The sequence below is a fragment of the Bos javanicus genome, chromosome 15, assembly GCF_032452875.1.
Source record: "Bos javanicus breed banteng chromosome 15, ARS-OSU_banteng_1.0, whole genome shotgun sequence".
Lineage (NCBI taxonomy): Eukaryota > Metazoa > Chordata > Mammalia > Artiodactyla > Bovidae > Bos > Bos javanicus.
Genome location: NC_083882.1, coordinates 50,255,658 through 50,271,334, shown reverse-complemented (window position 1 = coordinate 50,271,334; position 15,677 = coordinate 50,255,658). Strand labels below are relative to the sequence as shown.

General features: G+C 35.6%; 2 protein-coding genes across 2 annotated transcripts in view; both read right to left on the bottom strand.

The window, feature by feature from the left end:
- The window catches only part of LOC133226772 (olfactory receptor 51F1-like), a 460,311-nt gene that overhangs the window by 275,021 nt on the left and 169,613 nt on the right, over positions 1 to 15,677 (bottom strand). The gene's annotated exons all lie outside the window — the stretch shown is intronic.
- On the bottom strand, positions 3,874 to 5,055 carry LOC133261352 (olfactory receptor 51A4-like). Its single transcript, XM_061439845.1, has one exon. It carries the CDS (start codon positions 4,869 to 4,871, stop codon positions 3,930 to 3,932), a length of 942 nt encoding a protein of 313 aa, XP_061295829.1. The 5' UTR covers positions 4,872 to 5,055; the 3' UTR covers positions 3,874 to 3,929.

Genomic DNA, 15,677 nt, shown 5'->3' with positions numbered 1-15,677 from the left:
TCAGGGTAATGCCATTCATTTCTAATCACTTATTGACTGTAATCAGTCAAATATTATGCAAATTATTTTGCTTGAGATGGTACAAAGGCATGTGGTAGCTATGAACATCAGGAAACTTACAGTAAGTTGTTAAGTCATTGGACCCACACGTCCGAGTAAAGAGGAAATGGAGGTGGCACAAGCAATCACTGGAATTTCACTGCTTTGTAGTCAGAACCACTTATCCTGACCTGCAGAATCTAGTCCTGCCTCCCTGATGCTTCCTTACTGACCCAGAATACTTTGGGGATTGCAGATCTGCAGGCCACACTCAGAGAAAAAGAAAACTCCCTGTAGGTGAAACTCAATGGGACTGGAACCGAAGAGAGTCATCCAACCTCCTGTAAACTGGAAGAATTAATTCATTGAGGAAAATGCCTCTTAAGCCTCTTTGGATCCTTCTGGCAGAATTAATGTTCCTCTTTACTTTGATTGACAGCATCATGTGAATAATCTTAGAGCAGTTTCGAAGGGTATGATAACCATGCTTTCTATGTGAAGTAAGTCAGAAAGAGAAAGACAAATACCATATCACTTGTATGCAGAATCTAAAATATGGCACAAATGAACTTGAAATAGATTCACAGACATAGAGAACAGACTTGTGATGGCCAAGGGGGAGAGGTGAGGTGGTGGGGGGAGGAAGGATTGCGAGTTTGGGGTTAGCAGATGCAAACTATTATGTATATCCAATGGATAAACTACACAGTCCTACTGTATAGCACAGGGAACTACATTGAACATCCTGTGATAAACCATAATGGAAGAGAAGAGGAAAAGAATATACATGCTTATAATGGAACCACTTTGTGGTGCAGCAGAAAGTAACACAACATTGTCTATCAACTATCTTCAGTAAAAATTTTAAAAAAGAAAATATAAGTGTATGCATGTCTTTATGTGTCTGTCTACTCCACAAGAGTTTAATCTCGTGGAGTTATATGTCTTCTTCTAGAAATTCAGAAGGACTTGAAAATTTAATTTTTATCCAGCATCTTCAAGGGCAGTTTTCAACCTGGGATGTACATAAGAATTCCTTATGGAGTTTTACAAAATTGCAGTTATCTAGGCTTACTCTAGATTCACTTAATCTCTTTATTTGGTATTCTTGGTAGTTTTGGTATTTTCTTTGTATATTATGTATATTATTTCCCATGATTATCATGTTATGTATCAATGTTGTTTCCATGGTAAAAACTAGGCTAATTATTTTTGTATATCACTATAACATTACTGCACTTAGTCTATATAATTACCCTTAGAGACATTTTGCTTGAAATCTCTTTTTTTGTAATAGCTTTATTATCTTGTTTTGCATGCCATGGAAACAACCAGATCTACTTGTCAGTTGCATTATTTGTGTTCTCAACTCTCATCTGACTTTTTACATTTGAAAGCATAAGTAATAAATTAACAATGACCACTTAAAGATAAATTTAACCATCTTAAGTTAGCTTAACTCTTTCAAAGTAATAGATAATATTTGTTTAACTCTGATATGCATTCATGAAAGCTCTGCAATCAGCAATAAGGCTGGAGTTATGCCTCCAACACAAAAGGAACCTGCCAGAACCAATGAAAAAGGACTGAATCAGTGACTTCAGACTCTTATGACTCAACTCCTGGGTAACTTTCAGGCTGTTCCAGTGGGCTGAATCATGATTTCCATAACTCTTTTTAGTCAATAGACAAATAAGTTCATGAGACTGCTAAAACAAGATCGAGTGGAACAAGAATAAATAGCATAGCACTGGATGAACTGATGAATAACATTTTATTGTGTTTGTTTGGGATACGGTTGATGGGATTTATGTTCTATTTTCTGAATATATAATGAGGCTTTATCTCATTCTCTTAAGTTATAATAATCTAGTAGACTCTGCTTTTACGAATTGAGTGAAACATTATGAGGTCATAGCTGATTCTCACTGAATCCTCTGAGTTCAAGAAACTCTTATTGAGGGTCTTTAGGCAATGGCACCCCACTCCAGTACTCTTGCCTGGAAAATCCCATGGATGGAGGAGCCTGGTATGCTACAATCCATGGGGTCGCTAAGAGTTGGACACGACTGAGCGACTTCACTTTCACTTTTCACTTTCATGCATTGGAGAAGGAAATGGCAACCCACTCCAGTGTTCTTGCCTGGAGAATCACAGGGATGGGGAGCCTGGTGGGCTGCCGTCTATGGGGTCGCACAAAGTCGGACACGACTGAAGTGACTTAGCAGCAGCAGCAGCAGTTTTCAGTAAAATGTATTACTTTTATAGGTATAATAAGAACCTGTCCTCCTTTTAAACATGACATAATTTGAAAAGTTGATTATGCAACATTGAAAATGTTACTCATTTAATCAGGTCTGACCAGTCACTTTTAGGGAACAAAGGGTGACTTTGCAAAGTTTATTCTGACAAAGCCCACCTAAGTAAATTAGCCTGTTACTTGACTTATAGGTAGCCGTAGAGATGGTAAAAGAGACCAGAATGGCAGGTCAGAATGGTGGGATGTGTTTCAGAGTGCAATAAAATAAAATACTACCCATATTTTTGGATACCTGAGAAGTAATCTGATCAAGGATTTTTTTTTTTTTTTGGTTATAGCTTCCTCTCTTTCCTCTTTTGATAGAATACAATAGCAGTTTTAAAACATCCTATCCGAGATTCTATGTGGAAATTTCCAGCACTGCAGACTTAGGAAGTCCTATCTGATAAATTAACATTCTTTCTTCATCTGCATAAATAATGAAGCCAAATCTAATGAGGAGAGCCTTTTCTTGGATCAAAAATGATTTTTATTTGAAATATTTCATGAAAATGGGAAAGACTATATGAAAAAAAAGGTATTCTTCAATGGAAAATTCTTCATTGTTCACAGTCCACTCTGATGGGTTATTTACTTCTCATCATGTGGGGACATGGAGTTTTCATTGTCTTTGATCTATTTTTCAACTCTGCAACTTGTAGATACTAATAGCAGTCAAAATAATTCATGTTGGTAGACATTCACATAAATTATCTGGTGGAGAGTCAATTGTCATGTGTCCTATATGATGGAATAATTCATATTTCAACTCATTTGCAAATTAATGTAAATTTTTATTCATAAATGTATCTTTTATATTTGGTCTCCTTTGTACTGAGTGTATCATTTGCCTGGTCTTTCATTAAAAATGAGTTAAATGATATCTTTAATAGATGTTATTTTATTTCTTTGTGAGAGCTGTTATTTTATGAAAATTAATCCTTCTCAAGGTTTATATTCTTGCATAAGAGAAAAAACAAATTATACAATGTAAAATGAGCTATGGCCTTAGGTAAAACCTGGAATACAGAAAACTTTCTGCCTTATATAACTTAGAAAATGATATCTTAATGCTCATGGAAGAAATAGTAAAACAAAATAAATGAATTAAAGTATTCTTGTAAACTCTGCATACATGCATACTTGTTTGTCTTATTGGCTCCATGTGTGCACTGTAATTGCCCTTCTCAATTTCAGTTCCTGAGAGCACAGGTATACATCATTAAAGTGAAAAACTGTGTATTGAAAAGGGATATTTTAAATGAATAATCAATCCTCTGTCACTTCTAATCACTAGACATTTGTATATACATATAGAATATTACATTAAACATGATCAAAATGGCAAGTGTATATTGTGTTCAAAAGGCTAGTAAGGAAAGCTGAGTGAAAAGAGAGCTTAGAACATTTTATGTTTACATAAGGACTCAATCCTAAATTCTTAACCAGGAAGGCTGAGTCTTCAGTCTTAATAAACACATTGAGAGAAGATATTGTATATTGTAAAGTGGTTAATATATGGTGTGATTGATTAACTATGCTGCTCCGTGTCCTGTACTGACTGGATTTACATTGTGGTTAAGAACCCCTGTCAGCTGTATTTTTGACACAGTTTCATTAAAATCAAATTTCTTATCTGCTGGTTCTTCACACAGTATATAACGGGGTTCATCAGTGGAGGTACCAGCAGGAATACATCAGCCATGAGGATTTTAACCATTGGGGAACTGTATTTGGCAAACCGGTAGATGACAGATAGGGAGATAATGGGAACATAGAAGATGAGCACAGCAATGATGTGGGAAACACATGTATTGAGGACTTTGAGCCTTTCATTCTGTGATGCTATGCCCCACACTGCTTTAAGTATCAGCATGTAGGACATGAAAATACATGTTATGTCTAGGATGCCTGTGAGAGCCACAAACAAGCCATAAATGACATTAATCTTGTTGTCAGAGCAAGCCAGCTTCATGACATCCTGATGGAGGCAGTAAGAATGGGAAAGGAGGTTCTTCTTACAGTATCTTAGATGTTTCAGAGTGAAAGGGAAAGGAAGGATCAACAAAACATTTTTGAGAGAAAAGACAAGGCCTGTTTTTATGACTCTGGTACTGGTTAGGATAGAAGTGTATCTCAGAGGATTGCAGATGGCAATAAAGCGATCAAAAGACATGATGAGAAGTACTGATGATTCCATAGCTGAAAATCCATGAATGAAAAACTCTTGGGCAATACAGGCATTGGGGGAAATTTCTGGCGCATTGAACAAAAATATTCTTAGCATGGTAGGGAGAGAGGAGAAGGACAGTCCCAGGTCAGAGACAGCCAACATGGATAGAAAATAATACATGGGTTCATGCAGAGAAGGCTCCATTTTTATGAAAAAGAGGATGGTGCAGTTCCCCACAATGGCAACAATGTACATGAGACAGATGGGAATGGAGACCCAAATGTTGGCAGACTCCAGCCCTGGGATTCCAATGAGGAAGAAGGTAGCGATATCAGTTTCAGAGGTGTTGAAGATGGACATACCAGAATATGAGGAAATCAAGATGAGAGGCCCAGGAAACACTTTCTGCAGTGATGAAAACAGATCGGCTCAAATGCCTGACTCTAGCCTATTGCCATCATTTAAGGTCCTGTGAATCCAAGTGCTATTCATATAGTTCTCAAGTATAAACCTAAATGGATAAAAATAGATACATATAGAGTTAGATGTCAATATCCAACTAAAGATGAAAACTGAGAAAAAAGAAAACAAATTGAAACCTACAAGAGATATAGTTTATAACAGACATATATTCAACACAAGGACTGATGGTTCAACTAAATAGTCATACAGACAATATTTTATACAAACGAATATAGTTACATATAGTTATCTATTTTCCAAATAAAGAATTTGAGACTTTTGCTTTTCTTATGTAAATATAACACTCTCCACTGTTTAGGCGGAGAAGGTGATGACACTCCACTCCAGTACTCTTGCCTGGGAAATCCCATGGACAGAGGAGCCTGGTAGGCTGCAGTTCATGGGGTCGCGAAGAGTCAGACACGACTGAGCAACTTCACTTTCACTTTTCACTTTCATGCATTGGAGAAGGAAATGGAAACCCACTCCAGTGTTCTTGCCTAGAGAATCCCAGGGATGGGGGAGCCTGGTGGGCTGCGGTCTATAGGGTCACACAGAGTCAGACACGACTGAAGTGACTTAGAGGCAGCAGCAGCGGCAGCAGCCACTGTTAAGGACGTCATTAAAACATCAATGAATTTACATAAAATTCAGAGACAATGTATTTTCCCAAGTCTTCTTATATAAAACAAGGGTTTCATTTTCTTTTCCTTGGGTTTTTTTAGTTCTCTCAAAAAATTTGGTCCTTTTCTCCACAGAGAATTTTATATCTTTTGCAAAATTTATTTTTAGATTTTACATTGTTGTTATTATTTATAGAATCATTTACTGTCTATCACTATTCTCTCTTTCTTAATGATTACTCCAGTATTTTTGCCTGGAAAATTCCATGGATGGGGGAGCCTGGTAGGCTATGGTCCATGGGGTCGCAAAGAGTCAGACACGATTGAGCAACTTCACTTTCTTTCTTTCTGTAGTTCCTTTTGGAGACGGAAATGACAACCCACTCCAGTGTTCTTGCCTGGAGAATTCCATGGACAGAGAGGCTTGGTGGGGGTTGCAAAGAGTCGGACACGACTAAGCAACTAACACACACACCAGTCATATAGAAAAATACCATAAATTGTTGTCATAGAAGCCTGTTATCAGACTATATTGATTATTTTTGTATTTTCTCCTCCTACCACAGTTCTGAATGTTCCTTCATCATCTTTCTTCCCCTTAATCCTTTATGCAAGTCTGCAGGCTAAGTTACTTCAGCCATGTCTGACTTTTTGCAGCCCTATGGGCCGTAGCCTGTCAGGCTCCTCTGTCCATGGAAGTTTCCCAGCAAGAATATCGGAGTGGGTTGCCATGCCCTCCTCCAGGGGATCTTCCTGACCCAAGGATCAACTGTCTCCTAAGCCTCCTACATTGGCAGGTGCGTTCTTTACCACTAGCGCCACCCAAGAAGCTCCTACACTGTATACACCTCTGTAAAGAAATCCTTCAAAAAACATTCCTGAATCGATTCTTTATGGACATCTATTTCTTGCTGGCACATAGTCTTTTGTTCCTTTTAGTTGGAGTGTTCTTCCTCTTTTTAGTCCTTACAATGTTCTTTTTATCATTGATCTTCTGCAGTTCAGTATGAAACACATAGGTAGAGGTTTAGAATTAATATCTTCTACTTGGAGATTGATATTTTCAACCTGATTTTTCAGTTTTGAATGTCCTCTGCCATTATAACTTTCAACATTGTCTAGTAATAACTTATTTTTTTTAATAACAGTTTTATTGAGTTATAATTCACATACTATACATTTCGCTCAATTAAAGTGTAAAATCCAGTGGCTTTTAGTATATTTACTGAGTCTCACAGTCATCTCTACCATCAGTTTTAGAACAGTTTTGAAAAAGTTCAACAGTTTATTTTTGTGTATGGTGTTAGAAAGTGTTCTAGTTTCATTATTTTACAAGTGGTTGACCAGTTTTCCCAGCACCACTTGTTAAAGAGATTGTCTTTAATCCATTGTATATTCTTGCCTCCTTTGTCAAAGATAAGGTGTCCGTATGTGCGTGGATTTATCTCTGGGCTTTCTATTTTGTTCCATTGATCTATATTTCTGTCTTTGTGCCAGTACCATACTGTCTTGATAACTGTGGCTTTGTAGTAGAGCCTGAAGTCAGGTAGGTTGATTCCTCCAGTTCCATTCTTCTTTCTCAAGATCGCTTTGGCTATTCGAGGTTTTTTGTATTTCCATACAAATTGTGAAATTATTTGTTCTAGCTCTGTGAAGAATACTGTTGGTAGCTTGATAGAGATTGCATTGAATCTATAAATTGCTTTGGGTAGTATACTCATTTTCACTATATTGATTCTTCCAACCCATGAACATGGTATATTTCTCCATCTATTAGTGTCCTCTTTGATTTCTTTCACCAGTTTTTTAATAGTTTTCTATATATAGGTCTTTAGTTTCTTTAGGTAGATATATTCCTAAGTATTTTATTCTTTCTGTTGCAATGGTGAATGGAATTGTTTCCTTAATTTCTCTTTCTATTTTCTCATTATTAGTATATAGGAATGCAAGGGATTTCTGTGTGTTGATTTTATATCCTGCAACTTTACTATAATCATTGATTAGTTCTAGTAATTTTCTGGTGGAGTCTTTAAGGTTTTCTATGTAGAGGATCATGTCATCTGCAAATAGTGAGAGTTTTACTTCTTCTTTTCCAATTTGGGTTCCTTTTATTTCTTTTTCTGCTCTGATTGCTGTGGCCAAAACTTCCAAAACTATGTTGAATAGTAATGGTGAAAGTGGGCACCCTTGTCTTGTTCCTGACTTTAGAGGAAATGCTTTCAATTTTTCACCATTGAGGATAATGTTTGCTGTGGGCTTGTCATATATAGCTTTTATTATGTTGAGGTATGTTCCTTCTATTCCTGCTTTCTGGAGAGTTTTTATCATAAATGGGTGTTGAATTTTGTCAAAGGCTTTCTCTGCATCTATTGAGATAATCATATGGTTTTTATTTTTCAATTTGTTAATGTGGTGTATTACATTGATTGATTAGCGGGTATTGAAGAATCCTTGAATCCCTAGGATAAGGCCCACTTGGTCATGGTGTGTGATCTTTTTAATGTGTTGTTGGATTCTGATTGCTAGAATTTTGTTAAGGATTTTTGCATCTATGTTCATCAGTGATATTGGCCTGTAGTTTTCTTTTTTTGTGGGATCTTTGTCAGATTTTGGTATTAGGGTGATGGTGGCCTCATAGAATGAGTTTGGAAGTTTACCTTCCTCTGCAATTTTCTGGAAGAGTTTGAGCAGGATAGGTGTTAGCTCTTCTCTAAATTTTTGGTAGAATTCAGCTGTGAAGCCATCTGGACCTGGGCTTTTGTTTGCTGGAAGATTTTTGATTACAGTTTCAATTTCCGTGCTTGTGATGGGTCTGTTAAGATTTTCTATTTCTTCCTGGTTAAGTTTTGGAAAGTTGTACTTTTCTAAGAATTTGTCCATTTCTTCCACGTTGTCCATTTTATTAGCATATAATTGTTGATAGTAGTCTCTTATGATCCTTTGTATTTCTGTGTTGTCTGTTGTGATCTCTCCATTTTCATTTCTAATTTTATTGATTTGATTTTTCTCCCTTTGTTTCTTGATGAGTCTGGCTAATGGTTTGTCAATTTTATTTATCCTTTCAAAGAACCAGCTTTTGGTTTTGTTGATTTTTGTTATGGTCTCTTTTGTTTCTTTTGCATTTATTTCTGCTCTAATTTTTAAGATTTCTTTCCTTCTACTAACCCTGGGGTTCTTCATTTCTTCCTTTTCTAGTTGCTTTAGGTGTAGAGTTAGGTTATTTATTTGACTTTTTTCTTGTTTCTTGAGGTGTGCCTGTATTGCTATGAACTTTCCCCTTTGGACTGCTTTTCCCGTGTCCCACAGGTTTTGGGTTGTTGTGTTTTCATTTTCATTCGTTTCTATGCAAATTTTGATTTCTTTTTTGATTTCTTCTGTGATGGATTAAAGATCTAAACATAAGACCAGAAACTATAAAACTCCTAGAGGAGAACATAGGCAAAACACTCTCTGACATACATCACAGCAGGATCCTCTATGACCCACCTCCCAGAATATCGGAAATAAAAGCAAAAATAAACAAATGGGACCTAATTAACCTTAAAAGCTTCTGCACATCAAAGGAAACTATCAGCAAGGTGAAAAGACAGCCTTCAGAATGGGAGAAAATAATAGCAAATGAAGCAACTGACAAACAACTAATCTCAAAAATATACAAGCAACTCCTACAGCTCAACTCCAGAAAAATAAATGACCCAATCAAAAAATGGGCCAAAGAACTAAATAGACATTTCTCCAAAGAACACATACAGATGGCTAACAAACACATGAAACGATGCTCAACATCACTCATTATCAGAGAAATGCAATTCAAGACCACTATGAGGTACCATTTCACACCAGTCAGAATGGCTGCAATCCAAAAGTCTACAAATAATAAATGTTGGAGAAGGTGTGGAGAAAAGGGAACCCTCTTACGCTGTTGGTAGGAATGCAAACTAGTACGGCCACTATGGAGAACAGTGTGGAGATCCCTTAAAAAACTGGAAATAGAACTGCCTTATGATCCAGCAATCCCACTGCTGGGCATACACACTGAGGAAACCAGAAGGGAAAGAGACACGTGTACCCCAATGTTCATCACAGCACTGTTTATAATAGCCAAGACATGGAAGCAACCTAGATGTCCATCAGCAGATGAATGGATAAGAAAGCAGTGGTACATATACACAATGGAGTATTACTCAGCCAAAAGAATTCATTTGAATCAGTTCTAATGAGGTGGATGAAACTGGAGCCTATTATACAGAGTGAAGTAAGCCAGAAGGAAAAACACCAATACAGTATACTAACGCATATATATGGAATTTAGAAAGATGATAACAATAACCCTGTGTACGAGACAGCAAAAGAGACACTGATGTATGGAACAGTCTTATGGACTCTGTGGGAGAGGGAGAGGGTGGGAAGATTTGGGAGAATGGCATTGAAACATGTAAAATATCATGTATGAAACGAGATGCCAGTCCAGGTTCAATGCACGATACTGGATGCTTGGGGCTAGTGCACTGGGACGACCCAGAGGGATGGTATGGAGAGGGAGGAGGGAGGAGGGTTCAGGATGGGGAGCACATGTATACCTGTGATGGGTTCATTTTGATATTTGGCAAAACTAATACAATTATGTAAAGTTTAAAAATAAAATAAAATTAAAAAAAAAAGAAAAAAAAAAAGAAAAAGTTCAACATTTTCCAGCTAACTTACTAGTTAAATTGCTTCATATTTTCAAAGACTTCCTTTATTTATGTTGCATTTTGGTGCATTCTTTAGTACTACTGTCTAATTTATTAATTATGTCTTTATATGTGTCTGGTCTCTAACAACCATTGAGTTTTTTTTCATTTATTCTATTTTTCTTTTTAAATAAAAGTTATTTTAATAATCCTCAATTTCAATTTATAGCTACCAATTCCCCCAATAATTTTTCATTTATTTGTATTGTTATTATGGTCTTTAATTTTTTGAGAATAGTAAGGTTGTCTAATTTCAAAATTCATCTCTAGTTTGATTTACTTCTTTTCTCATGGGTAAATATTCTTATTATTGAAATTGTAGAATATCTTTGTCAGTATTAGTCTTACTCTTTGTTTTGCAATTCTACTTATAATCCCATCTTGAGTGGAAATTTCCTTGTTTCTTTCTTGATTTATTTTGTTCCTTTTCCATGATTAGATGTAGTAGTTGGCTCTTCTGACTTCCTAAAGTTTGTAAATTGTACTGTCTTTTTATAATGGGTAAGGGATCTTATTTCAAAGGAGAATTAAGTGCAGTGTTGCCCATTTTTCCCCAACAATCTCAAGACCTAGCTGGTTATTGGGAGCACACTCATGTTGTGACAACAGGTATTTCCACCCTCCATGTGGGTTACTAACTTGGTACTTTGAACTGATTCCTTGTCAAACATGAGGCACTATCATTCTGAGTCTCATATAGGTGCTGAGCTGCCAACCACCAATGTGTCTCTATAGCAGGAGTCAAGTGGGTTTGTGGATTCAGTTTCAACACAGTTATATGTTTTTATATTGCATCTCAAAATATCTACCTATCTATCTATCTATAATGTATTTTATATTTGTTGTCTGACCTAAGGAGTAAAACAATGTATTTTTATTATATCTATTTTTGCTATATGTTTTTGTGTGTAGTGGAAATTTATATATATGATTCAGCTCACCACACTGAGTAAAATTCACCATGAAATGTTAGATACAATTTTAGAAATATAATTTGTTAATGCTTATGTTTGGGAAAAATTAATTTTGTTGAGAATTACTTGTTCATGTGCTCTTTGGAAAATAATGAATTAAGGTACAAATTTGTCCAAAAATACAATAGAGCTAATTGCAAGTTTATCATCAATCCTTGTTATGAGGGATTTGATAAAATTCCTCAGATTTGAAATATTCAGGCAGTTCTTAGGTACTACTGTTCTTATCTTTAATTACATCTTCAACCATTGTGTTACTATAATCCTGTTGTCATGATGGAAAATTCTTAAAAGGTCATGTTCCCTTTCTTAACTATTTCTTTTCTGTAATTATTCTTTTTGGCAATCTCAAATTCTAATGATTGCAATCCACCTTCAATTGTTTCTGAGTTGTTGCAGCTGCTCCGTGAACTGGATTATCTGGATTGGACTCCACCTCCAACTTGCTATAATTATTTCCCTCTATCCAAACTACTATTTCTAGGCTGTCTATAACATTTTAGTGATAGTTATTCCCCTTAAGGTTTAGATGTCAAGGAGAAAGACAATTAGAAAGAAACACTTAGGAGTTTCCAGACTTGATAATTTAAATTACATCCATTAAAAAGAAAGAGAAAAAAACCTGGCAGGTGTTTGAATATTGCTCACCTTAGATGTTGGAAGACTCATTCATAGTAAGGCGATGAATAAACTTGTTACAGTGACTTAATACCGTTGTGATATTTGTCTGCCTAAACGCTAGTCCAGTTGTGTCAAGTCATAGAACTACTAGCAGAGAGCTATTTGTTAGACTTGGTCTTCCAATTCCCAAAATTTGCTCATGACACTAATCTGAAAGGATTGAGATAAATGTTCAAGGAAAAAAAAAGTTTTATTCCAACAGATATTGTGCAAGAATGCAAGCTTGTTTGGTCTGTGTAATCATGCTGTTAAGTAGAGATTGGAAGTTCTGTCTCCAGGACAGATGTGTCACACTATGAAAGCTAAGTGAGCTGTTGAAAGAGAATGTTTCTTTGCTGCCTGGGGCCCCTCTTTTGTCTGGTTTGTCTGTCAACCTCACCTGGTTCAGTCTCTACCATCAGCCTTCCTTGCTAATGCCTCTCCCCACACTGTTAAGTTGTTCCTTTTTGGCTAAATGAAGACTCTGATCCTCTTTCAATTTTCTTCCACATGTTATCTAGCAAATCAATTTAAACACTTTGAATTTTGAGTTATAAATCCTTCTATACCATATCCTATAAATAACTCTGCTCACATCAGTTTTCTTAACATAATTAAAAACTACTTGATTACTGATTAATGAAGAGAAAACAAAATAATAAGAAAATTTCCAAAAGCACATAATACACTCATCATTATCAACCTCTACTTGTCCTGAATTATAAAAAAAAAAAAAAAAGTATGACTCTCTTTAGGTAATACTATATCTCTCTATAAAAGCTATTTTATTATTTTTTAAGAGACTTTAGAGGAAAGCAGAAAACAGCACAGATAATTTTCCAGTATGTTTCCCTTTCAGAAGAGCCTAAACAACCCAATTCTATTGTTTTCAAAAATGTGAAAAATGTAGTTTAAGTAACACATACAGAATGGCTTTAAATTTAGAATAAAGTTCACTATTTATATGGGAGTTACTAAATGAGACTGTTTGATCTTTGTATTAAAAGTAGAGTGATATGTGTATAGTCAGGATGGTAGTATTACCCAGACTGTTTCAGGTCTTGAGTATATCCTGAGACTGAAGCAGCTATTAAACAGTAAAAGCATAACAGCTTATTAGGAATAAGATACACATCTTCATATTCGTCATTGATAAGATTCATAATTTGAACATGACAGTTTTCAGATACTTACATATCAGGGTAAAACAAGAGATGAATTTAGGATGAAGCTACTTCAGTCCCAGTTGTTAGGCACAAGGGTTGATCATGACAGTATGATTCTAATTCTCCTATGCTGTGACCTTTTTAGTAGAACTGAGGCCTCTGGGAATGATAAATCAGGAAACAGTACCCAGAGACTGAAAAGTCCACAGGTAAGTCTTGAAATGAGTTAATTCACAGAGAGGTCAACTGAATTCCCATTATGCATATGCATGAGCCATTTATGGTTAATGCCCTACAAGGCTTCCTTATTCCATGAAGCAGAATGGTTAGACAGAGCTGGAGCTATATCATGGTGGCTGCTTTCGGGTCTGTAGTCAGATCCATGTTTTCTTAAGCACATGCAATTTTTATAAAATTTATTTGTGTTCTTTTGTGTCTATATATGTATTACAGGTAAAAACTTCATGCTCTAATAGTTAAAGCTTCCCAACTTTGGACAAATGATTTAACTCTGAGTTTTAATTCCACAATCTATAAAATGAAGAAAAATACAAGAACTCATGCAACTGGCTTGTGACACTTAAAGACTGGTAAATGTGGCTGCTCTTACTATTGCAGTTATCATTTTGATAATTATTACTATGCATATTTTCAAGGTCCTGATGTTTCTTGTCGAGGGTGCTTTGCAATTATATTAGGAATCACAAGGGCCAGTCTGAAACAACACTGCTTATCAATAGTCTGAGACTGTCACAAAACATCAATAAATATAGTAAAAGACACAATGTTTGGAAATAAGGGATAAAAAAGCTAGCATTACTTATGAAAGTGTGATTGGTACAAAATAAGGCCTAAGTGTTATATAAACTATTCATTAGAAATAAAAATAAACAATAATTTTTCATAAAAAGACCAAATATGAATTGATTTTACTTTTATATATCAGTACCAAAGATTTAGAAAAAGATGATTTTAAATGCTCTTCAGATAAGGATAAATTAGTACAAACACTTAATAATAAATCTAATACAAGAGGTGGTGCTAATGGTAAAGAACCCTGCCTGCCAATGCAGGAGACAAAAGGGACGCAGGTTCAATCCCTGGGTCAGGAAGATCCCTTGAAGGAGGAAATGCAACCCACTGCAGTATTCTTGCCTGGAGAATCCCGTGGACAGTGGAGCCTGGCGGGCTACAGTCCATAACACCGCAAAGAGTAGGACATGACTGAAGTGACTGGGCATGCACTTGCACAATATAAGATATATATATATATTATCTTTTTAATGTTGACCTGAAATAAATGATCTGACAAGTATTTTTCCAGCCAAAATGAGTTTGTTAAGGATGAGCAGAAAATTGTGATTCAGGGTCTTCAACCATGGTGAGCCATATGCTAGTTTCCATATGGCAAGGGAAGAAAAAAGCTTTTACAAGAGAGAAAAAGGAAAATGGGAAAGCTATTGGAAACAAAGAGTCCATGACTTTTCATTCGCTAAGTCCTTGTCAGGGAAGAAGAGTAGTTTTTCTTCTTCCTCTTGGGCTCTCATATCATTTTATGGCAGGAGAGCTCCCCACTCTGGTCTCCCAACTCTATTTAATTGAGTTTTCTGTAGTAAATTTTTTATATAGCAGAAAACTATAAAACAGCACTGAAAAAAAATAAAAACTTTAATTAATTGAGGTCTATTTCTTGGATTCAAATTTCGATTCTTCCAAAATTGGTTTATAGATTTAATACATTTCAGTAAATGTCCCCATATATATCTTGTGTAAATTGATCTTGTTTCTAAAATCTATAAATACATTCAAAGAGGTAGATAACCAAGATATAAGCTAAGAAAAAGAATGGATTGGAAAACTGCTCCATGCTAAACACTATGGAAATTGTAATGAACCAGAGAATGGAATTTGCCTTTACAGAGCTTAATGTGGAGACTTGAATCCTCTTAAGGCTTAATGTATGATTATGAAACACACAGCTAATGAAAAACTCTGTTCAGTGAGAAGCAGGAAATACCTTAAAACAGAAGGGGGTTAGAGTATTATCATGAATTTATTCTCATATGCTCGTTATAAAAGTGAAAACTAGATTTGAAAGGACTGGGAGAGGTATGTGGATAAACGTAGTGACACATTTTTACAAATTTCAGGATCACATGCTTTTAATACAGTTAAGGGCTGTTTATATTCATTTCATCTCTAGGGATCCATTTGGCTCTGAAACCAATCCCTAAGCTTCTATCTCAGGTGAAACCAGGAATATATAGAGAGATGGTATAAACATTTAAGCCTCACTATTTACAGAATCAAAGGTTTTCAAGACCTCAGGTATGTGGAGAATCAAAATTATAGCCTCTGGAATCCATTCAAGTTTGATCTTCAGACAGAGATGAAAAGTCTTTTTGGGTAAGAAATAAAGCAAAGAGGGCAAAAAATAAAAGCACAGAAATACAAAGAGAAATGAGAAGAAATATAAAGATAATAGCAAGGCTGAAAAAAAATAAAGAAAGCAACCAAAATAGAATGTGACTTTACCTGTAGTGGAGGA